This window comes from Ipomoea nil, unplaced genomic scaffold (genome assembly GCF_001879475.1).
Source record: "Ipomoea nil cultivar Tokyo-kokei standard unplaced genomic scaffold, Asagao_1.1 scaffold0276, whole genome shotgun sequence".
Classification (NCBI taxonomy): Eukaryota; Viridiplantae; Streptophyta; class Magnoliopsida; order Solanales; family Convolvulaceae; genus Ipomoea; species Ipomoea nil.
The window spans coordinates 1547135-1573135 of NW_017616704.1; the positions used below are offsets into that span (position 1 = coordinate 1547135).

At 35.6% G+C, this 26001-nt stretch overlaps 1 protein-coding gene across 3 annotated transcripts; it reads right to left on the reverse strand.

The window, feature by feature from the left end:
- Window positions 1-11129: 11129 nt before the first annotated feature.
- On the reverse strand, window positions 11130-23182 carry LOC109156367 (phospholipase D alpha 1-like). Of its 3 annotated transcripts, none has more exons than XM_019304207.1 (4): window positions 23164-23182; window positions 22744-22838; window positions 12438-14334; window positions 11130-11745 (listed from the first exon to the last, which is right to left on the reverse strand). In XM_019304207.1, the coding sequence occupies exons 1-4, from the start codon at window positions 23165-23167 to the stop codon at window positions 11312-11314; spliced, it is 2430 nt and encodes an 809-aa protein (XP_019159752.1). In that variant the 5' UTR covers window positions 23168-23182; the 3' UTR covers window positions 11130-11311. The 3 variants fall into 3 exon arrangements, with proteins under 3 accessions (XP_019159752.1, XP_019159769.1, XP_019159760.1); XM_019304224.1 differs by lacking the exon at window positions 23164-23182 and adding an exon at window positions 22958-23142; XM_019304215.1 differs by lacking the exon at window positions 23164-23182 and adding an exon at window positions 22894-23104.
- Window positions 23183-26001: the final 2819 nt, after the last annotated feature.

Consider the following 26001-nt stretch of genomic DNA (forward strand, 5'->3'; position numbering starts at 1 on the left):
CTTTGTGATAAGCTGATAAATGTAAAAAGACTAAAAGACATCTTCATAAAATTTAAATTAGTTTGTTTACATATTAAAATTTAACATTTTGCCTTTAAAAAAATTAACATTTTGAAATAAAACTATTAGCATAATCATGATTTGGCATCTAATAATTAAATAGCAATATTGTTGCGAATCTCCTTCATCTAATAATAATAATAATAATAATAATAATAATAATAATAATAATAATAATAATAATAATAATAATAATAATAATAATAATAATAATAATAATAATAATAACAATAATAACAACAATAATAATAACAATAATAATAATAATATAATAATAATAATAATAATAATAATAATAATAATAATTGTGGTGATTGTTGCGGATAAATGAGAAGAGAAAAAAAAAAAAGAATTTTAATTGAGAAGGGTAAATGATGTCATTTCTTTAAAATAATTAGCTAAAGACAAAGAGGGAACAAAGTTAGGAAGCTAGTAGCTTATTTTGAAATGCTACCCGGCTCTGTTTGGCAAACCTAGCTGAAAAGCTATAAGCTAGGAGTTGATAGCTGAAAAGGAGCTGAAAGCTGAAAAGCTATAAGCTCGGAGCTGAAAATTGAAGTGCTCTTAAGCTAGCTGTTATGATTGAAAGTGTTTGGTAAAATTAATTTTTTGATAAGCTGATAAATGTAAAAAGACTAAAAAGGGCATCTTCATAAAATTTAAATTAGTTTATTTACATATTAAAATTTAGCATTTCATCTTCCAAAAAAAGTAAACACTTTTTAAAGTAAAACTATTAACATGATCATGATCTAACATCCCATAATGAAGTAGCAATATTATTGCGAATCTCCTTCATCTCCATCTCCTTATTATTATTATTATTACTATTATTATTATTATTATTAATAAGCTAAAGTTTCAACATAATTGTTTAGCAGGAAACCAGACTAAGGAAGGGATTGACGTGAAAGTTGGGATACGGAAAGAGAGAGGGTTTTAATTCATTAGGTTAAAATATGTCATTACTTTAAAATAATAAGGGTAAAGATGGAAAAAAAGTTAGGAAGCTAATAACTTATTTTGAAACGCTACCTAAAGTAGCGTTCCAAAATAAGCTCTTATTTTAAGTTAGGAGCTTATTTTGGAAACATTGGCTCTGTTTGGCAGAGCTTATTTAGGAGCTTATAACTTATTTTAAGCTACTAATAAGTTATAAGCTCTGTTTGGTAATGTTCCCAAAATAAACTCCTAACTTAAAATAAGAGCTTATTTTGGAACGCTACCTTAGGTAGCGTTCCAAAATAAGCTCTTAGCTTCCTAACTTTTTTTCTATCTTTATCCTTATTATTTTATAGAAATGGCATAATTTACCCTTCCCAATTAAAACCATGTTTTCTTTTCCTTTATCCGCAACTTTCACCGCAAATATTATTATTATCATCATCATCATCATCATCATCATCATCATCATCATCATCATCATCATCATCATCATCATCATCATCATCATCATCATCATCATCATCATCATCATCATCATCATCATCATCATCATCATCATCATCATCATCATCATCATCATCATCATCATCATCATCATCATCATCATCATCATCATCATCATCATCATCATCATTATTATTATTATTATTATGAGATTTGCAACAATGCAACTTCATTATGAGATGCTAGATCATGATTATGCTAATATAGTTTTATTTCAAAATGTTAATTTTTTTAATGACAAAATGTTAAATTTTAATATGTAAACAAACTAATTTAAATTTTATGAAGATATCCTTTTTAGTCATTTTACATTTATCAGCTTATCAAAAAGTTAATTTTACCAAACACTTTCAATCATAACAGCTAGCTTAACAGATCTTCAGTTTTCAGCTCCAAGCTTATAACTTTTCAGCTTTCAGCTCTTTTTCAGCTTTCAGCTCCTAGCTTATAGCTTTTCAGCTAGGTCTGCCAAACAGAGCCATTATCAAACAGAACTTATAGCTTATTAATAGTTTAAAATAAGCTATAAGCTCCTAGCTTAGTGTTGCCAAACAGAGTCGTAGCGTTCCAAAACAAGATCTAATTTTAAGCTATGAGCTTATTTTGGCACGAACTTATTTTGAGAACATTACCAAACAGAGCTTATAACTTATTAGTAGTTTAAAATAAGTTATATGCTCCTAAATAAGCTCTGCCAAACAAACTCTTAAGTCATTGAACTTAAAGAATATGCCATTGAACCATGAAAATCAACAAAATATATGCAATCAAGACTTTTTTTTTTAGTTCTTTTAATGCACTTTGAATTGAAAGCATTTCAGTCTTTTTTTTTCAACTAGTATGACAAAGAAAATGACAATTCCTAGTACATACCATTGATGAAAAAAAAATTAAAAAATATTACAATTACACATTTTTCTTTCGATTACATACTTTTCAAATTTAATGATCTAATTACACAAAAATATGTAAATTTAGTGACTTACTGAAAGTAGAAATGGATTTGGAAACCAATAAATTTAGTATTTTTACCATAAAAAAAAAAAAAAAAAAAAAAAAAAAAAAAAAAAAAAGAGAAATGAAAAGAAAATGATTGGTGGAATTGGGAAACTATTTGCATACGTCTAGAATGGAGTATGTCGTCCAATATTGTATGAGTATGATTGGTTCATTGGTTGGAAGAGTAGAATGGGCAACTACCGGTACCCAAATTGGAAAAGTTAACGGCTTTTTTTTTGTTTTGTTTATTTGGGGGGTGGTGGGATGCATGGCAGTGCCAAATATATAAAACGGATTGGTTGACGTCAATTTCTCGGTTGTGTGTCGACGACTCGATGGACGGATTGAAAGATGCGACGCAATTATTGAATTGTATATCAGGATGGCGTCACCTATCATGCCTTGCTTTCACCTTTCTCTGGAAACTTACAGGAAGCTTCCTCCTCCTTTCCTTGCCTTTTTTTTTTTTTTTTTTTTTTTTTTAATTTCCTTGTATTCTTCTAAAATATCGCATTCCAATTTTTTAAATTTCACCGCTTATTATTTAAACTAGTAATTCACCCGCGCGATGCACGGGAAAAAATTATATTATTATAAATATAAATAAAAAATAAAATACAACTAAAATATTTTAAATTATTTAATATAATAATATTTTTGAGCTTCCATTGGTCAAGTATTTATTATTTTTATAGAATACAAAATTACAATTAAAATTAAAATTAAAATTTTGTATGATTAATATAATCTCTAATTATGTGCATATTTAAATAAACTTATAGAGAGAATTTACATAATTACATTGATTTATTCTTAATTGTATTTCATCTATATTATAATTTTCACAATACGAATAATAACTAAGATAATTACATTTGGAAAGCAACTATCAAATTTTGTATGTGTAAATTCAAACTCTAATTGAACACATTTTTTTATATGAATATATAATATATAGCTATTTTATTTTTCAAAAGTATATTTTTTATATGATTATATAATATATAGCTATTTTATTTTTTAAATGTTGTGTTTTTTTATATAATAAAAGATGTTGTGGCATTAATTGTAACATTAATTATTTCCCAAACCATATAGCTTTATTATATAAAGGATTAGTTTTTTCTATGCACGATACGCAAAAACATATGTCCAATATTTTTTTTTTTTAATGCTACTAGCTCTATTACATTGTAGTATCTGTTCATATACTTTGCCTCCACTGAGGCTCAAACTTACAACCTTCCAAATGGAAGTCCAACCCGGATACCATTAGACCACATAGTCCTGGTACATATGTCCAATATTTATAATATAATGAATATATATATAATGTTTTACAAATATTGTTATAATTAAAGAATATAAAAAAAGATATCGTAGATGCATGTGCATGGTAAAAGTAATGGAAAAGATAACGAAAGTTATAACAGTAAGGGTATTTTTGTCTAAAAAATTGTATAGTACAACTCTAAAAGCACAATATACAAAACGGTTAGCATTAAAAACATGGACAAATATGAGGGATATAACTTTGATTGAGACTTATTATGTTTTTAGAAGTTGAGAAAATGTACAAATAAGTCATTCAACTACTTGAGGATAACAATTAAGTCATCGAACTCGAATAAACTCCAAATGGAATAAGGTTCAAATTGGCCACTGAACGTAACCTGAAAATGCAATTAGGCCACTGAACTAAAAAAAGTGCAATTAGGCCACTGAACACTCTAAATGTATGCAATTTCACCGGATAGCAGGTTACCATCAATTTTAGCAGGTTACATGCTTACGTGGCAGCTGAGTTGGCATTTTTAATAATTTTTAAATAAATTTTAATAATAAATTTATAAAAACAAATTAAATAAAAAATAAAAAAATAAAAAAAAAATAAACCCCTTCATTTTTTAAAATTTTCTTTTAATTTTTTTTTTAAAAAGAAATTTATTATTAAAATTTATTAAAAAGTATTTAAAATGCCAACTCAGCTGCCACGTCAGCAAGTAACCTGCTAAAATTGATGGTAACCTGCTATCCGGTGAAATTGCATACATTTAGAGTGTTCAGTGGCCTAATTGCATATTTTTGGAGTGTTCAGTGGTCTAATTGCACTTTTTCTTCGTTCAGTGGCTTAATTGCATTTTCAGGTTACGTTCAGTGGCCAATTTGAACCTTATTCCACTCCAAATTTATCCATGAATCCAAAAAAAGAACAATTAATATTTTTAACAGGTTAACAACATGTTTGCGCTGATTGAGATGCCATGTGTATTTATATTTTTAGCATGTTAACAACATACACAGACATTGGTCTAGAGATTGTTGGTTGGAATTTCGATTTTATCCCTTAGCTGAAGGAAATTTAAAATTGAATTATACTTCTAAAACTTCAAAATTTAGTAAAATTCAGAATGCTGAAGTCTTTATTACGAAGTATTTTTTTTTTCCCTAATATTTGATATATACACTACTGGAAATTATAGAATTTCCGACCACCTGAAAATGATCTTAAATTAAGTTGATACCAAAAAGTCCAAAAAGTGGTCGGAAATAGCAACAAAGGTTTTTCCGGATACCAAAAGTGGTCGGAATAAGGCTTTCAACTTGATTTAAGATCACTTTCAGGTGGTCGGAAATTCCATAATTTCCAGTAGTGATAGCAAAACTCTAAAAAGCTTTTGTTTGTGTGTGAGATATGGCTGCATACGTGGTGGGTGAACATGTGTTTCATTGAGAATGAATGAGATTTAAACCGAATAAGGTTCATTATCTAGGGTTATGTCAAACGTGTGGAGAAGACAGTGCAATGCCGTTACTGTTGATGCGCAACGTTACAGAACATAAAACGCACCATAATAACGCGGCGCCTGGGATGGCTAACCCATACCCACAGAAAGAGAATAACTACATATGGTTTTGAGAACCACGCAGCTTCCCACTGTGCAACGTAGTTACTGTTATTGTGCACTGCAAGAGTTCTAAAAATGCAACATAGCAGTGGGAAATGAGCACCTACACCTGAGATATGGTAAAAAGGGGCCACAAAAAAAAAAAAAAAAAAAAAAACAGACCCAAATTTAAACATATAGAACAAAACATTGGCCATCACGAAAGGGGTTTGGGTTCCCCCTTTTATCCAAACTACATACACTCCCAGTGTTGTTTTGGTACCATTAAGGTGGGTACAACTTAAATTTGAACTTATTTGTGAATGCAAGTGAGGGTGAAAACAACGGCGACGGTGCCACTGGTAGACGACTTCCCCATGTTCAACAATCTATTGCACCAATGCAACCCGGATTCATACGCTTCAGCCTCAATGAATACACGAGGACTTTGAAGCTGGAGGGATCAAAGCCAAAGTGTATTTGTCGCAAATGTAATCAGTTAGGATGGCATGACAGTCGTAATTGCCCAAATGTGAAATGAGTATAAAACTATGTAATGGTTTTGTCCACTTCGATTTATTTGTTTCCTACACATTGTAATGTTTTTTTTTTTTTTTCAAATGGTTTTGTCATAGATGATTCTAAAACTAAAATGTGATACGAAACATTATTTCCCTCCAGACACCAAAAGCACAATATACTAATATCTGCCCGCCACGAAACATGTTCATTCTCAAATCACGTTAAACACTTGATATAGAAAACAGTTTTGCCGGTTTTTTTACCCCCTTAGTAATTGTCGTGCAGCGTATGAGAACATAATCAACCCAAACGAGAGCACATCAAACGTGTGTTGGAAAAATAGCATTAAAATGACATTTTAAGTGGCTATTTTATTGTACAATTATTAGTGGGGTCCACTTCTGATTTGGGTCAGGTCAAAGTGGATTCGGGTTCTTCGTAGTGAGACGAAGAGATTGATATATTGTACGCTCAAAAGGGATAATAGGTGAATGAGATATTGATTCTCAAAGTAGACCCATTTGAGTTGGAAAAATGACGGGAAAAAGAGGAAGCTTTTGTCCCACACTGGTTTGGGAAGTGGGTTTTCACCACTATTTATACAAGAGCCTTTCTAAAGCTTATTAAATTGTATAGCATAGAGGTTTTCTCTCACGCGTAGGGGGGATGCAAGTCAAATCCCAGAATGAGCCTGAAAACTTGACAACTTGACAAAGTGGCTCACGATTCAAGACACCAAATCCTAACATGGATTCCTAACACATCGTTCTAGACATACGAAACAAATCCTAACATGGATTTCCCAAAAGGAAAGAACCACGGGGAACCACGGGGAAACAATTCCCCGCCATCAGGCCACGGGTAGACCAACCACGGGGAAACAATTCCCCGGGTAGACCACCACCTATGGTCCTGCGCCATCAGGCCAAAGAACCACGGGGAAACAATTCCCCGCCATCAGGCCACGGGTAGACCACCACCCATGGTCCTGCCTGCAGGGTACAGCCCCACAAAGCCACGTTCCCCGCGGATGGGGCGGCGGGTGCGCCATCAGGCCAAAGAACCACGGGGAAACAATTCCCCGCCATCAGGCCACGGGTAGACCACCACCCATGGTCCTGCCTGCGGGGTACAGCCCCACAAAGCCACGTTCCCCGCGGATGGGGCGGCGGGTAGGCCACTGCCCGCGGGTACAACCCTGTACACACATTTTTCCCTTCGGGGAAATTCATCACCAGAGCCAAGTTCAAGTCCAAAACACTCAAAACCTCACACACAATAAAGATATGACTTGAACCTAAGGATAGCTCAAAGAAAGGCATTCAAGAACCCTAAATACAAGCTCTAAACATGCATTATCACAAGATCATGCATCAAATCACTCACAACATCAAGAATCATCAAATAGAAGCCAAGAAACATCAATAGTAAGTATAAAATAGGTTTTGTAGAGCGTGGGTTACCTTTGTAGACCAAAAACCTCTTTCTTCTTACCCTCCTAAGCTTCTTCTTGAAGCTCTTTCTCACCCAAGGCTTCTTACACAACCAAACCACAAAGAAAACACCAAAATAAGATAAAGATGCCTTAAAGTTAACTGAAAACACTAAACAACTTAAGATCTTACCCTTTCTTATGCTAGGGGGGTAGAAAGCGGTGAAATCTTTAGGTGGAACTTTGCAAGGATAGGGAACTATTCTTCTAGCTTGAAGAGAAAGCTAAGATTTCTTTAGAGAGAAGGTGGAGTGTTTATGACTTGGCTAGCAAGGGAAATGAATGAAATGTCTTGCTAGGAAAAACTTGGGCATCAAAACATGTGTGAAAGGTCAACTTTACCCTTACTGAAGTTAGGAAGACAAGAGGGTTGAGGTACAAAGTATAAGGCAAAAGGTACACATGGTTGAGTAATGAGACTAGTCAAATTCTAGTCTCTCGACTATCAAATTTCAGGATTTTTAGAAGGAAATTATCAAAGGAAAATTAGGATTAATTCTTCAATTAATCTCAATTAAGGGTTAGATTTACGGGGTGTCACAGGCCCAGTTCGTGAGAGAGAGTACGAGATAGACTAGATAGCTTAGATAGCTTTTGTAGTCTAAAACTCTTGATGATGATTTACTCTTTTGAAATTTGTAGTTGACTACCCCTAGTTTGATGGATGTTAGTTGAATTTAATGTTTAGTTTGATTTATCTTTAGCCTGTGCAATCACCGTGGAGGGTGATTGTGGCGGTGACACCTCCATTAAGTTGCTTAGTAAAGTTTATTCCGCTGCTTTAGATTATCTTTAAAGGTTTAGTCTGTTAATTAAGTTTAAGAAAAGTGGGGTGTTACATTACGGGAGTAACTCTTTCCACTATTTGCATTCTCACACTTGTTTAAACCCAGATTTAATATTGTTCATTAGTTTGGCACTAGGTGATTAAATACTTGAATCCCAGGAATCTCATTCTCTCTCTATTGTTTTCACAAACCTGCTACTTTGCTCTCTTTTAATTATTTTAATCAATCATCCATGATATTCACTAGGATCGGATTAGCTTCACAAGAATAAATTAGTAGCTAGTGCTTGATACGCCCTACTTCCCTGTGGATCGATAACCCGATACTCCGGGTATTTATTTGAGAAATATACGCAATCAGTATCCTGTTTGGTACTCTCAGTTTCCAAACAGCACTCCATCCCACATTGTTTGAGTCCCATCTTTCGACACTTGCGATGTTGTATGCGGACTTCACGGCAAACGTGTTTGTGTCACTGAAACCAACCCCCCCCCCCCCCCCCCCCCCAGCGTTTCGCTTCTGGTTACATCAGATAGCAGCACCTTTGACAATAGCTAACATTTTTTCTCATGGTGTAGCGCTACACTAATCCGTTCCCAGTCCCAAGTGTCGTTTCTCCAAACCTCAGCCACTTTTACGTTCTCTTCATCTCTGTTCAAAAGCCTAATCATCCAATCTCTAAGAGGGGATTCAACAAGTTAGCAGTCCATCCAAAACCTTGTCGCGTGCCCATTCCTGACCACCATCTTTACTCCCTTTTCCAGAACATTGGTCCCACAAATGCCCTTCCACGTATTGGAATCATTCCTTTTTCTTCTCATGGCTGAAATGCTCGATCCATTGTTCATGTACTTCTTCGTAGTGACTTGGGCCCAAGTTTTTTGTCCCTCCTTTATCACCCTCCAACCAAGTTTTGCCAGAAGCGAGATATTCAAATGCCGCATGGCTTTGATCCCGAGCTCTCCTATTTCCTTTGGTTGTGTTACTGTGCTCCAATTGACGAGACTGGCTTTCTTATTATTCCCGTCACCTTCCCAACCCCCTTAGGTAGATACATGGTCTGCATGGCATAAAAAGGGATAGCATTAAGAACCGATTGAACAAGGACGTGCCTACCTGCGAGGCTGAGATGTCGAGTTTTCCATCCCTCAAGTCTACTACGGACTCTTCCCAGAATGCCTTTGCAATGATCATTCATTAAACAGCCGTGAAGGGATGGTACCCCAAGGTATCTTCCTAGGTTTTTCGTAATAGAGATCCTAGCGATTGTTGCCAATCTGTCAGCTTCGGACTTGTACACATTATTAGAAAAGAAAATATTAGATCTGGATTTATTGACTCTTTGGCTTGAGGCCTTACAAAAGTTTTCCAGGAAATCCATAACCGTCCTCAACTGGTCCTCACCTCGGCAAAAAAAAAAAAAAAACCATGTCATCAACGAAGAACAGATGGGATATGATTGGGCCATCTTTGACCACCTTAATCCCTTTCCACAAACCCATGTTGACAGCTTCCATAATGATATGCCCTAATCTCTCGATGCGCATCACGATGAGATAAGGGGAGATCGGATCTCCTTGTTTGATGTCACGCCTTGGTTTAAAAGTCTCTAGATTTTCCCCTTCCTAGAGGATTGACATGGTAGGCGACTCAACACAGTACATAATGTTTCTAACCCAATCTCGGTTGAAACCAGTATCTTGGAGAGTAGACTTGATGAAGTTCCAACTCAGGCGATCGTACGCTTTTTCCATGTCAATCTTGATAACCATGTAGCTTTTTTTTATTTTGTTAGACCGGATCGTGTGAAGGATCTCATGATATATCACTATGTTATCAGTGATTTGACAGTCCGACACAAAGCTGCATTGGTTTGGGCAAATGAGGTCGGGCATGGCATTTTTTATTGTGTTTGCCATGACCTTTGTCACCGGCTTGTAAGCAACATTACAGAGGCTTATGGGTCTCAACTAGTTAACCCTTTCAGGACTTTGGACCTTAGGGATGAGCACGATGTTGGTGTGGTTCAAACCCTCCAGAAGACGTCCACTCTTGACAAAATCAGCTACCAATTTGAACAAACTGTCCCCATACGGCCCAGGGGCTTTGACCGTGGACATGTCATCAAGAGCGTTTTTCACTTTGCTCTTCGTAACTCTCTATTCAGCATGGTCCACTGACTGCCCGGGAAAGTTCCATTAAAATTCGACCTAGTTAGTTCAATATCCTCCGAAGTGTAAAGCTGAACATAGTGATCCTGAATCATAGCTTTTATGCATTCTTTGTCCCTAATCACTCATCATCGTTGTTTCTAAAGCCACTCACTTTGTTCCTTGCTCTTCGAACCATAATAGCCGCGTGATAGAAACTAGATAGGATTTCGATCGCCTGACTGAATCCAATCCTCCTCGATTTTTGGAACCAACTTATTTCTTCCTGGCGGAGAGTTTCCTCAAGCTCTCTTGGCAGCTTGTTTTCTAGGTTCAAAAGACCATTGCTTGGTCTGTCCCCCATGCAAATTTGGATGCCTCTAATCCTGGCCATAAGCCGATTTTTCCTTTAATTTTCCTAATACTGCCCATACACATTTTTGTTCCAATCAGTGTACTTGGTCTGCATGAGCCTAAGGTTTTGTTCCAAAGGCATATTATTATCCCAGTTTTCCTTCCGGATGTTGTGGAAGTCAGGATTCCTCGTCCAAGCAGCTTGAAACTGGAAAGGAGGGGTCCTGTTTCTTGTCGCCTTATGATCAGTATCAACTAAGATGGGGAATGGTCAGATCCTATCCTTGTAAGATAATGCATGACTCTAGTCTCCGGGTGCTTTGTTATCCAATCAGTATTACAAAGCGCTCTGTGGAGTCTTGCCCGAGTGAAAAAATATTAGTATGAGACAACAGAGAGCGACAAGTATAGAGCATTGTGTAAGATTAGAGAATCCATTTACTAAAATGCATGTTTATTTCATACATACATATAGCAAACACTCGAAAAGCTTAGATATGAATCCCATTAAATTATTGTGTATCAGTCATATATATTATATATATATATATTCATCTTCCAGCAACCATAAAATAAAACAAACAACTGATCTGATCTGAGGATCGGAGTTCAAGTAGTGAGGATTGGAGGAAGAAAATTGGATTTGGTTCCAAGAACTGGCGCCTTTGTATCGGGGAAATTTTGAAACCCAGGCAGCTCAGTTACCTGTCCATTTTCAGTGACTCCGATGGGGTAGCTGAGCAAATGGGCAGGCATGTCGCGCTCCAACGTCTCGCCGGAGTAGAGGTTCCAGTTATTTTCTGCTATTTGGTTTACCTTGAGAACGCACTCCATGCTCTCCGGCTGGGCGAAGCAGTTGTCTAACATGCCCAGATGCTCGTACCACAGCGCCATTCGGAACCCGTGTACCTGCCCCCTCGCTGGCTGCCTCGCAGATAGGTGGTGCGGCTGGTATGCTCCCATCGCGATTTCTGAGTCGCGCGCGCCGTCCATTGATCTCTGGTTTATGTTGGCTGATCCTACGATTATGTATTCATCGTCAACTGCATGCAACCAAAACCACAACAACTAACGTTACTTATATCGTAGCTTTCTAGCTGTGACAACATTATTTAATTGTGCCACAGGCTAGCTAACTCAGTTAATTGGTTCAATCAATCTCTATTCTAACACTATTGATCATAGGTAATGGAAGAGAATTAATTAAATTAAGTTACTGTTGGGTGTAGGCAGGCAAGGATCAAGCTCAGTATCATGTGGCTAGAGAATTATTGGACAGATTAGAGCGAGGAGGCTAGTAAAGGATCAAGTTTAGCACTTTGACTTTCGAAAATGTGCTGCTAATGAGGTTTCAATGTCACTGTAAATCTAGGATCATTAATTGGGAGAGATTGACCCATTAGAAGTGATAGAAGAGAGTTAATTAAATTAAGTTACATACTGTTGTCTGTTGGCCTGGGCAAAGGTGGGTGAGGGCCAAGTCCAACACTATGTGACTAGGATTATGTAAGATTGTTGGGTGGAGACGTAAAAGACCAAGTCTAACGCCTTGTGCTTGGCTGTTGAAAATGTGTGAAAAAAATAAAGTTGAGTTTTTGCTACTTATTGTTATAGTTTTTGGTGTTGTGATAGACACTTGCAAGAGCCCCTAACAAGAGGCATTAAGATGAGTGTTGGGAGGAAAATTGTTAGGCGGACCTAATGATAATTAAGTGTTTGATCCTATCAGACATACCTATCATCATTTTAGCATGAACATATATCATGAACCTCCTGGCTTCCTGAGCCCTGCTGTAGTCTGTATCATTATCCGGTTTCTCAGAAGGTTCGTATTCGTCGCCTTTCTTGGTTTCCCTATTACCCAGGCAGAAGAAACTCAAGTAGTCCTTTGGGTTAGCGATGATCCCTTTGGCTTTCAGAGCTTGAACTATATCAGTATACATCATTTGCATTGTCCTCCTCTGCCAATCCAGAATCGCCTGCACCGAACCGCTCTCCGGGTACCCCTCCGGCCACATCGGAACCACGACGTACACCGTGAACCGTTCCCCCGCCTCGATCTTACTCACGATCTTCAACGACAGTTCTTTGGGTACGAGGTGCAGGGCGTCGATGGCTTCGTCCTTGATGTCGTCGGAGTACCAAGAAAAGGAGCTTCCCAGGAAGTACTGATTCTCAATGTAGATGAAATTCTTGGCGCGACGAATGGCGTTGATATAAGCGTCTTGAATGCTTCTATCAATGATGTTATCCTTCCCGGATACCAGCCCGGACTTGGCAGCCTCCTCCGGTGCGTCTGGGAAGCCGAAAGCAGCCCCGCCGTCGATGGACCGGAAAACCTGAACGTTCCATGTTTCGTGGTCGTCCGGGAAGGTTACCGGCGAAGGAGGGATGAAAATGCTCTCAAGATCTCTCAAGTCAAGGAGCAAATCCTTGCCGCCTTGTTTCCTCCATCTTTGCTCGAAGTTGAAGAGCACATCCCAGGCCGCCGGCCCTTCCAAGCGCGAATGGATATCGTGCCATGGCTCCCTCGGTCCTCCTTTGTTAATGGAGGCGCCTTCGAAGTTGGGCTGATGAAAATCGTCATGGTGGGCGGTGTTCAAGGTCCTAAACAGAGGGTGAAATGGAGAGTCATATCTTCCATCGCAAAGATCAATCCCTCCAATAAAGCTAACAATCCTCCTCCTCTCTGTATCCCCATCTGGCATTTCGCCATCAACCACAACAATCTTTTGGTGGTGAGTAAACATGGTTCCGATCTCTATGTTCTGGATAATGCTCCTCCCATCGTCTGGGTTCCTGGGACACAACACGCAATGAACCTCAGTGTCCTTGAAATAATTCCCGGTTTCCTCATCATGAGTAGCCATTAGTCCATCTTTCTTAAGTAACCCAACAGAGGTTCTGTCATCCCAAACCAGCATTAAAACCCTCACCCCTTCACTGGCTTTCTTCTTGAGCAGCTCACCCAGAGTGGCGTCCCCGCCGGGTTTCGGCCGCCGGGGATCCCTCACCAGTGTGATCTCAGTGTACACAGACCACCCCGTTATGTAAACCAAATGCTTGGCTTTAGTAATGGCGTCGAAAATATCCTCCCAACACCGCTGCGGCTCGTAGAATCTGCCCCCGGCCAGAGGGATTCTGGGAATGAAGTTCTCAGGAACATGAGCGTCCTGATACAGAGTCACCTTGCAACCTCGTCGCTGCGGGAAAAACGTGTACGGGACGCCGGGAAACCGCGCGGCTTTCACTCCACGGCCCCAACAACGTTCCCTCACCACATCAAGGAACTGGAGTTTCACATGAATCTTGGAATGGCTGTGTATGGGATTACGATCGTTGTCCAAGAGCGGGAGCCACTCGTCCACTTCTTCCCCGCCCAGGAGCCTTCTCGCAGGCATATAAGCTCTGCCGATCAGCTCTGCTCCAATGGGGTTATCCACCTTCACACTGAACACCACATTGGATGCCATATGTGCGCAGTATATGTGGAAAGACTCGTACCAGCGGGGGTTTTTGTGTTCATCAAGAAGCCTGGTGCGACCAACCCTTGCCTTTTCCAGATCAATGGTTGCGTATAATCTGGAAGCAGTCTTGTTGAAGCCCACAACACGCTCAGCGCCTTCCACGATCTGCAATATATAATAAGAACAAAAATCAGAATGAAAGGAGATCATTACTCATTAGCATCGGCGATGACACTATTGGAGGATAAAACTAATGAATCATGTTTAAATAAAATAATTAATTAAATTAAAAAAAAAAAACACCCGGTCCCCACCTTCTCCAGTGAGAAGGCGACCTGGGTTTCCTTCTCCGTTAACCCAGGTCGCCTTCTCCGTTGAGGGAGAAGTGACCCACTTGCCTTCTCTGGTGAGAAGGCAACCCCGCCTTCCACCGGAGAAGGTGGAGACATTTTTTTTTTTTAATAATAATAATTGTTCCAATTAAATTTATTAAAATAAAAAATAATAATAATTTGATCCTTATTTCAAAATTATTTTAAATTTATTTAAATAAATTTATATTATATTTGTTAAATAATAAAGAAAAAATTCATTTTATTTTTCATGCGGCATACTAAATCAAAAGTTACCGGCAACTTGTTACTTACCTACTAATAATGTCAATTGCACATATTTTTAATATTTTTTTAATGCTACTAGCTCTATTACAATGTAGTATCTGTTCATATACTTCCTCAACCTACTGAAACACAAAGAACCAATAACGCCTCCACTGAAGCTTAAACTCACCACCTTTCAAATGGAAGTCCAACATATTTTTAATGTTAAATAGTTTAATTGCACACTTTTTTTTTCCGATGGTCTAATTGCACAAATCATACAAGTTCAATGGTCTATTTGACACTTTTTCCAATTAAGTAATTGATTTTGTAACTATAAGGATCATCAAATTCTATATATATATTTTTAAAAAAATTGTCAAGCAAATAATATATATGACTTTTATTCTCATTTTTTTGTATCTAACCTCATGAACCAAACGTTACCAAACACACCCTTACTCTTAAATCTAAGAGATCTTAAGACGAGTGTCCAAATTTTAACCTTAAGACAGGGTATCTTCGTTATGTTTGTGGCCAAATATGTGGTTGTCCACCACAACTGTCAAAGACAACCACCAATGGTTTAGAAAACAATCTAAAAAAGTTTTTAAAACTAAATAAATTTAACTTGTACACCACCTTAGGCTATCCTTATCCCAAAAATTTATCTCACTTTCTAAAATGGGTCCCACTTCCACATCATCAAATTTACAAATTATCTACTATTTATTCTACACCCCTGCAATATTCTCTCACTTTCTAAAATGGTCCCACTTTCATATTATATTATAAATATAATAATAAAATAATATTAAAAGAAATAATAAACAAAACAAAAAGTGAAAAAGTAAAGTTGTTGGCAGGAATGGGCGGCGAATGGCAGCAAAATTGCTTCTCTCTCCACTTGCTAAATTAGCAATTTCTCTCTCCTCTTGCTATCCATGTAAGCTAAAAATCAAAGCAAAAGAAATTTCTCTCTCTTGCCACATCATTCAGCAAGGCACCCACTTTCAGGGATAAGGTTAGCCTTAGGGCAACCTCAATAGTGAGGCATTTTTAAGAGATTTTGTCATAGCCATGTAGGAAAGAGAGGGTAGAGGGAAGAGAAAAAGGGAAGAAGAAAAAAAAGCAAAAAAAAAAAAGCCTGACATGAAAAGTAAAAAAAAAATAAAAAAAAAAGATCATTCACGCGCCCAGCAGGCGCGTGCAGTGCACGCGCCAGCTGGGCGCAGCAGGTGCGCCTCAGGCGCGCCTGCACCTTCTCCTTCTTCCTTTTATCACTGCATGTGGGCCCCTAAAGAACTCCATTTTGCAGGAGTAAAATCTCCTCAAAAAGTTTACCCTCCCATTTGTGAAAACTCATTTTACTGTTCCAAAACCTTCCTAAAATCCACTAATGAGGATGCCCTTAGAATCTTAGATCCACATAAGCAAAAAGAAAACAATGTTACTCCGTACATATCAATCCTAAGAGGTAATTTGTTGAATAAGACTTTATTTATTCTTAAAATCCTTTAACTATATTGTACTATCATATAATTATATTTACAATTCATCCACTATATTTTCTGTATGCATGCAATTCCAACTCACCTTCGGTAATAATAATAGTAATAGTAATAATAGTAATAATAATAATAATAATAATAATAATAATAATAATAATTATTATTATTATTATTATTATTATTATTATTATTATTATTAAATTAAGAAAAAAAACACAAAAGAAAAGGAAATAGGCCACCTTTGGCTGCCTAAGTTAATCATGTATATCGGTAATGCAAGGTGATGGATATATTATACCCACGACCCGACCCGGGGTAGCAACATGGACCCGGAGCACCTTGGTGGAGCCCAAGAGCAGCACGAACCCGGGGGACCACGGAGGTGCCCAAGAGCAACACGGACCCGGGGGACCACGGAGGTGCCTAAGAGCAACACGGACCCGGGGGACCACGGAGGTGCCTAAGAGCAACACGGACCCGGGGGACCACGGAGGTGCCCAAGAGCAACACGGGCCCGGGGGACCACGGAGGTGCCTAAGAGCAACACGGACCCGGGGGACCACGGAGGTGCCCAAGAGCAACACGGACCCGGGGGACCACAGAGGTGCCCAAGAGCAACGCGGACCCGGAGCACCATGGAGGTGCCCCGACCCGAGCCGACCTACGTGGAGCTCGGGTCGGGGAGCTCGGTCCTACCCGAGCTCGGGACCCGACCCGACCTGGTCCGCCCGGGCCCGGTCAAACTTGAGATCTAACCACCCCCGATTTAAGGGGAGGCGGTTGGGGGGTTTGCTTGTATAAAAACCCCCCTCCATGTCCTAACAAGGGGCAATTCATTCCACATTATACGATTATTACACACTTTTGTCCTACCGAATCTTTGTAATAGCCAAATACTACGGCAATTAATATAATATACGGTCCACCGCGACCTTTACGACATCGTTCTATATTATTCATTTATTATTCTTATTACGTTCTTATCTGGATTTATTGATTCGGACATACCCCGGGTTAATTAATCCATCATAAGGATTGCATCACACTTGAGCATTTAAAAAAAAAAATGATAAACAGTCTAAATAGCATTTGGCTCAATTGCACTTTTTCACTTGCTCAAAGAGATTAGATGTAATTTTTCCAACTAAGAATTTAATAACAATATTCGTTTGACTTAAAGAAGTTTATTGGTCCCTTTTTTTTCATTAAAATATTTTAAATAACTTTATTCAAATGTTTTTGAAGTTTTATAAATTAGCAAATAAGTTAAATTGATTCTTTAAATATCATCCATCAAAATAAGATCAAGAAACCAACACCATACTTTTATTAAAAATATACAGCAGGGTTATCATGTATAAATTTCAATTGCACCCAAGAAAAGAAAGAAAAGAACTACATTTCTCAAAAACTTCATTCAATTAATTAACTTTTTAATCTCAAGGAGAAAATAAGAAAAATTATCTAACAAACGCATTAATTTTTTTTTTTTAAATACTACTAACTTTGTTATAATGTAGTATCTGTGCATACATACTTTCTGTGACATCTCATTTAGGAAAATCACAATCATGTCACTCGACCACAAGGCATTTTGCAACAAACACATTAATTTAGTTGTTGATATAATGAAATAGGGAGTAGTTGTAAATTGCAATGTGTATCAGTGTATATGGTCTTCGGAATTTAGTATATACCTACGCCAACTACTTTCTCAACTTTACACGACTTGATCCATCAATCATCATAATAACAAAAAATGCTACTATACCAATAATTTATACAAGTGATGGTAAGTGGGCCATGCCAGGTTAATTTAGCCAACTTTAATATATTAAAATATTTAAATTAATAATTTTAAAAATTTTAAGTCTATAATAATTTATACTTTTTAAAATTTTAATTATAGTCAAAAAAAATTAAATTTATTGCATTTTTGTACAATTGTGAAACAACTATATATTCTTTGACATTTAAAAAGTTAAATTATATACTTTATAGAGTAGAAACTTATAATTTTAAGAATTAAAACTAATACAAATTAAAAGTTTACCAGTTACTACAAATAAATTTAAACTAATACATAAGATTATTTTTTTTTGAAATGAAAAAATTTAAAATTAAAATTAAAATTAAATCAATTCATTCTAAGATTACATGTTTAAATAAAAAGTAAGAATTTTTTTTTTTTTAAAAGCATATAAAAATACTGTGTCTGGGTTAATAAAGTCTGGCCTATATTATATGAAGGGTGACAAGGCACGTCGTTGTGCCAGCCCAATCGTTATACCCTGCACCACAGCGCACATAGTACTGTGCGCCGCGCGCCTCCCAAAACGACGTTGTTTTGGGGTCGTTTTGGGAGGCGCGGTAGGAAGTTGCTGGAATTATGTGTATTTGTTCACACAGTTATGTGTATTTGTTCATACAGTTATGTGTATTAGTTCATACAGTTATGTACATTTTTTATACAATTATGTACATTCTTTTTATACAATTATGTACATTCGAATCAGAAAATTTGTGTGTATTATGTTAATAGTTGATGTGTATTATGTTAAAAGTTTATGTTTATTATGTATTATGTTAGATTATGTGTATTATCTTTTAAAAAGAGTATGTATATTTTGTTATATAATTATGTACATTCATGTATACAATTATGTGTATTCTAGTATAACATTATGTACATTCTTGAACAGCGGGTTTTTTTTTTTAAAGAAAAAACTACTGCCATTCACTGGGGCGGGAAATTTCAAAAAAAAAAAAAAAAAAAAAAAAAAAGTAAAACGACGTCGTTTTGCATCTGGGCACATAGTGCAACGCACGCCGTGGTGTAGGATATAAATTGCCGTGCCAGCCTAAGCATTATTGCACGTGGGTCGTGCTTAGACGCAAATTATGTTGTGGACACAAGTCCAAAACGACGTCGTTTTTAAGGAAAATAATTGCATTTTTAAAAAAAAAAAATTAATTTTGTCTCGCCGTTAACAGTGTTAACGGCGTTATTCATTTATGAAATTATGAATGTACAGTTATGGAATTATGAATGTACAGTTATGGAATTATGAAATTATGAACAAAGAACTTTGATATTATGAACTTACAATTCTGAACATATAGTGATAAAATTATAAAATAGAGCTCTAAAATTGTGAACATAGAGCTTCGAAAATTATGAATTTATAGTTATTGAATTATGAATGTACGGCTACGGAATTATGAATGTACAGTTATGGAAGTATGAATGCACAATTATAAAATTATGAACACAGAGCTCTGACATTATGAACTTACAATTATGAACATAGAGCTCTAACATTGTGAACATAAAGCTTCGAAAATTATGAATGTACAGTTACGGAATTATGAATGTACAGTTACGGAATTATGAATGTACAGTTATGGATTTATGAACACAGAGCTATGACATTATGAACATACAATTATGAACATAAAGTGATAAAATTATGAACATATGCTCCTATAACGAAGCGGTATGAAATTAAAAAAATAAAAAATAGTAGAAGATAACAGTGTCAGTTACCGTGCTTAGACTAACCCAAAATTAAAACCTCTGTCCTTTTTTTTTTTTTATTACAAGAAAGAGGATACCCATTTATAAACTACTATGCCTCCACCAAGGCTCGAACTCACCACCTCCAACATAAAGAAATAATTTGGTACCATTAGACTACAAGGCCTTTGGTACCTCTGTCCTATTTTATGTATTCAGTTTGTTTAATGGAGTTTTATTGAAGTTTTTTTTTTTTTTTTTTTTTTTTTTAATTCAACCCCTAATTACAATAGCAACTTAGAATGAAAATATTAAGAATATTACATACAATAAAATAATTTTGCAGAAAGAATTTTCTGTATTAACAAAATGATATTATAATATGAGTTACAAATATCTCTCTAAGGAAACTTTGCTATGTTAAGGTGTGTTATCTAATGAGATGAAATGTCTTACAATGGAGATGGATTACCTATTTATAACAAACCTAAGTGAATATTAGCCGCAGATTTGTGTGCTTAGAGATCTACAATTCTTGTTACAAAACCTAACTCACTAAACGCAAACGTATTTCACATTTGACTTTATTCCTAACTCATTAAATGCAAACCTACTACAGATTTGAATTTATTTTAATTCTTTACATGATTCTCAATAAAGTTCTACTACATGTATTTCCAAATCTTATTTTCTCAATTTTGCGCGGGCTCTTATAAGCTATTTTTTTCATGTGAATCCCAATACAAGTATATACATTAATGTTTTTTATGTTACAATAAAAGTTGAAAATAAAAAATGAGTATACATATCATTTTCCTTCTCATTAATACAATCCTTTCCCATTGTTTTTTTTTTTTTGTTTTTTTTTTTTGACAAAATTAAAGTAACAACCTAACACAAAGGTCAAATCAATTGAAATCAGCCCAGAGAAATCTTACTGCATTATTAGTCATAAACAGGGAACGAAATGAATTGGCAAAACTATCAACCAAGCTAAGATTCCATTCAATTCTCATACTGTATTCACAACCGATTGATTTTTCTATTAAATATTTCCAAAAAAAAGGACATCATTTTCTTATTTATATCAAATGAATATAAGGTTTTACCACACAGTGCACTAATTTGATATTTACTTAACAAGATTGCCGTTTATAATTCCAATAATAGTTAACAGCTCAGGGAAGTTTTATTAATTTTTTTTGGAGTTAATTCTATTTTTGATCCTACATTTATAGGTGACAGTCTACTTTTAGTCTCTTTTTATCAAAAAATCTCGAGATCGTTTACCAACTTGAAAAAATGGAGGATTTTTTTAAAAAATGGAAAATTAAAGAAGTAAAAAAATGAAAATTGGAGAACTTGTTTACTAAATTTTTTCTTCCAATTTCAATTTCATCTCCATTCTTTCACTTTTTATACAATTTTGGAGAGATAAAATAGACATTCTCCAAATGGAGGAATGGAATACACCGGTGAACAATGTACACGAATGAACAGTGCGCTAGGTCGTGGTGTCGTTTCTTGTTGCGAGCGCTTTGTCTGTTTTGATTTTCCCCAGCGTCTTTCTTCTGCCTCCCACTACCCCTTCTTTCTTCCTTTCGTTTATTTCCCCCGTCCTTTCTTTTTTCTTTGTTTTCCAATGCGTCTCTCTCTCTTTTTTTTTTTTTTTTCGTTTCTTTATTATTATTATTATTATTATTATTATTATTATTATTTGAGAAATGAAAAATTGGATGATTATAGAAAGAAAATTAGAAAATTGGAGAAATAGAGAAGGAAAACTGGAGGAATGAAGAAATAGAAAACTGGAAATAGAAAAACAGAGAACTGAAGTAAACGACCCCTCGTTTTGGTCCTAGTATTATTGTGACATGACCAATTTTGGTCCTCTATCAAAAAAAAAAAAAAAAAAAAAAGAATGACATTTTGATCTTTTTAATACAAAGTGTGTTTACTGGTTATATATTTTATGTTTATTTTTTGAAAAAATTCATAACTGAACAGCGAAATGCTCTTGTATTTAACGCAATTTCAATGATTTTTTTGATAGAGGAACAAAATTGGTCATGTCACAATAATACTAGAATAAAAAAAAAAAGAAGATGTTATGATAAAAAATGACTAAATTGGCGTTTGGGGAAAAGGAATTATAATTCGATGGGAATAAAGTAGAATTACAATTACATTGTTTGGTAGGAAGAATAATGGAAATGAGAGAAGTGATATAAAGACTAAAATACCCTTGTTTAACAATATGAATAATAACATTCAAGGACAAATATGTCATTTCCTTCCTTTTCCCTTTTCATTGTATGGATGAATTCATTGAATTGCAATTTATAGGGTGAGACCTATGAATTGCAATTCAATGAATTGAGGGAATTGCAATTCCCTCCAACCAAACAATGTAGTTTATCATTTCATTGAATTGCAATTCAATGCCAATGCAATTCATGCCAACCAAACACCTAATAAAAGTGGACTACCACCTATAAATCTAGGATAAAAATGAAATTAACTCATTTTTATTGGTATATGCTCCATTCCCAAAGCCAAGATTGAACCATTGACCTTTGGTTAAGAGTGGATGAGTCTCTTCCACTCAATCACACCCTTCAAGTTAGGGAAGTTTTATTAATGGACCAACTAATATTATTTTAAAAAACTAATATTTTAGGAATATAAACATGTAATTTTTAATAAATGCAATAATGTATGAAAATACTCAAATCATAGAGCTTTATCCTTTAATCTATACTACATATTGCTTCACCACACATTATTTCGCCAAGAACAGAACAGACAACATTAACTTAATCAAATTAAAACATGGAATCAAGCTAAGAACATAAATCTATGCTATGCTATGATACAAGGCCGGCCGGAATTGAAATGGAATATAGTTAAGCATTTTGATTATCAGAAAAGAATTATAATTAATTACCTTGTGGAATAAGTTATGGAGGCCATCGGTCTTTATCTTGTCAACCTCATAGACGCAGACATGGAGTGAACCGTGGAGCAGCAGTTGCGCCATTTCTGCAGATTCCACAACACAAAATACAGAATCAAATCAACAAGAATTCTAGTAAACCTTTTGGTTTTCCAGATCGAAAACTTTCAGACAAGAATTGAAGATGATATGATGGAGAATTAACCAGAAAGAGGAGGCTACGAGGAAGCTGATAAAATAAAGCAGAGGACCGGAAGATCAGAGATTATATATTTTCCAAAACTATCATAAGTTTTTTCTTTTAACTTTTTGTTAGAGAGTGAAAGGTAGGTGAAACTAACCGGGAGCTGAGGCCTGAGGGGGTAACTACTAACTAGTCAAGGTTGGCATGTTGTGATAGGGTAAGGGTACCCATTTAATTTAAGCATTCCAGTCTGCAGATCTATCAGATATTGAAAGCAACCACAACATGGTGCGTGTATGCCACACCCGTATATATATGTCACCTCTATCTACCTATATATATATATATATATATATATATATATAGAGGGATGCACTCAGGTGCAAATAAGTGCCTCAGGAAGGAATATGCGAACCAATCAGTGTGCACGTATCCAGATCTAATAGCTTAAAAAAACGCGGTGGCATTTTCGTAAATAATTGAACATTGAAGTGCAAGTAAAATCACTTACAAGTGCATCTACTTTCACCTATAAGTGCATGTAATTTTGCCTTATTAGCATTCACTTCCCGCACACATTCGTGCACCTGGGTGTGTTTATAACTATATGTGCAACTATTTATAACTATAGGTACAACTATTTATAACTATAAGTGCACCTACTTTCACCTATAAGTGCATGTAATTTTGCCTTGTTAACATTCATTGATCTGAGTTCAGCGGGTAGTAATACCACTGAAAACCACCCACAAACATTCATGCACCTAGGTGCAACTAATAACTATGTGTGCAACTACTTAGAATTATAGGTGCAACTACTTATAACTATAGGTGCACTTAGTATTGATGCTCAGTGTAAATTTTTACTTGCACCTATAATACATTTTACATGCACTTGTAATACATTTTACTTGCACTTCAATGTTCATTTATTTACGAAAATGCCACCGCGCTTTTAAAAAAAATCAGTGTTTCTCATCCATTAGATCTGGACACGTGGACATACAGAATCCATTCCTATTTCGCTCCTGGGCGAAGCATTCGCACCTGAGTGCAATTATATATATATATATATATATATATATATATATATATATATATATATATATATATATATATATATATATATATATATATATATATGTATGTATGTATGTATGTATGTATGTATTTAGTTATTTATGCATGGTGATGTTCCAATGAGAACTCATCCTTCCATGAGAATGTGCGACTTGTGCATAAATACACACAATTTCATATTTCACTGCACAATGCACACAATATTTCTTGAAATAGTTTGTAGTGCATTCATGTAAATGATTGTGTACATTTATCACGAAAGTAAAATGGACTGAAACACAACATTAATGTTAAATCTAACTAATTAACTATTTAACTTATTTATGTTGAACTAAGATTCACTAGAAATGGAAAATTAATTAGATTTTTTTAGGGTGCACCAGAGGGTTTTAAGGCCTCAAGACTAGCAAATTCTTCTAGTAGAAAATTAACTAGAAAATTGTATAACATAATGATACAAGGCAAAATTTTCGTAAAATATTTCTTAAAATTATTAAGATGAAAATATAATTTTTTTTTTCAAAAAAAAAAAAATCAATCTCGTTGTTGGAATTTATTGTAATATTTAATTTGGATATAACTTAACACAGAGAAGAAAGTAAAGATATACGCATTTGGAAGGTAGTACAGATGGGTAGTGCAGGGAAAAGCAGGCATTACATCACGTATGAATGCATTCAATATCTGTGTGATCCCTAAATTAAATTATTGTTTTGTCCAGCCCAATACAAGATCTCCACTTTGCACTACCATTCATATCTTCAAATTTATTTATTTATTATTATTATTATTTTTTATTTCAGTTAGACCAGGCCCTACTGATTGAACCACTAAACCTTTGATGGTTGCATATTTCTTATCATAATTACATGAATTAAATATTTTGTACTATTTTGCAAATTTATTAGGGTGATTGTACGTGAATGATCATGAGTTCAATCCTTCTAAATATTATTTTGAAAAAGAAAAAAAAAAAAAAACCTTAAAACTTGAAACTGTTTTCTTGGACCTGTCTATTTCCAACCATATTTTCCACAAGATCAGAGCAAAATGGTTTCTTGATTATGGGGTTAGTACCTGTCTTCACCTTTCAGCATGTACATTGACTTTACTTATTTTGAGTAATACATTACCAAACGATTTGTTTTTCATTTAAACTTTTAATTTTTTTTTTTTTTAATTCAATATAGAGGATGTTTGTTAAATAGTTGTTAGCTGATTAGATTAGTAGGTTTGACTAGTTGATAACATTATTAGTTGATTGTAGAAAAGTGTTTGGTAAATTAACTGTTAGCTGGTAGCTAATTATATTCAAAATGACTTTCTCAAAAAGCTACTTTGAGCAATTTTTTTAATTTTAACATTTTGAAGCAATAAGCTATTACAAAGAGTTAATTAATCAAACACTCATATTAATTGTTTAACTAAGTCAAACAGCTAATAGTGGTCAAATAAGTCAAAATTAACTCATAAGCTAATTATGTTACCAAACAGGACCATATAATCTCAATTCTATTTGCCAAAATAATAAACATTTCAGACTTGCATTTGGACCTACAATTCCAAAGGCTTAAATAATTGATACGCACTATTGCAAAAATCGGTCTAGGCGCTAGGCGCTCCTAGACCGTGACGATTTGCCCCCAAGCGCCTAACTTGGCCGCCTAGCGTCTAACTTAGCCGAGTTAACTCGTCCAATTCAGTCGAGTTAACCCGGTCAGCTCGGTCTTGCTAATTTTTTTTCATTATATATATTGATGGATATATTATACCCACGACCTGACTCGGGGTAGCAACATGGACCCGGAGCACCTTGGTGGAGCCCAAGAGCAGCACGGACCCGAGGGACCACGGAGGTGCCCAAGAGCAGCACGGACCCGGGGGACCACGGAGGTGCCCAAGAGCAACACGGACTCGGGGGACCACGGAGGTGCCCAGGAGCAACATGGACCCGTGGCACCACATTGGAGCCCAGGAGCAACACG

What these genes read in the sequence shown, in the direction of transcription:
- LOC109156367 (XM_019304207.1), bottom strand. An exon ending in TCCATAACTTATTCCACAAG is followed by an intron (nt 14,335 to 22,743) that starts GTAATTAATTAT and finishes TATATATTGCAG; the next exon opens with ATCGTGGAAGGCGCTGAGCG. An exon ending in TCATGCTAAAATGATGATAG is followed by an intron (nt 11,746 to 12,437) that starts GTATGTCTGATA and finishes GGTTGCATGCAG; the next exon opens with TTGACGATGAATACATAATC.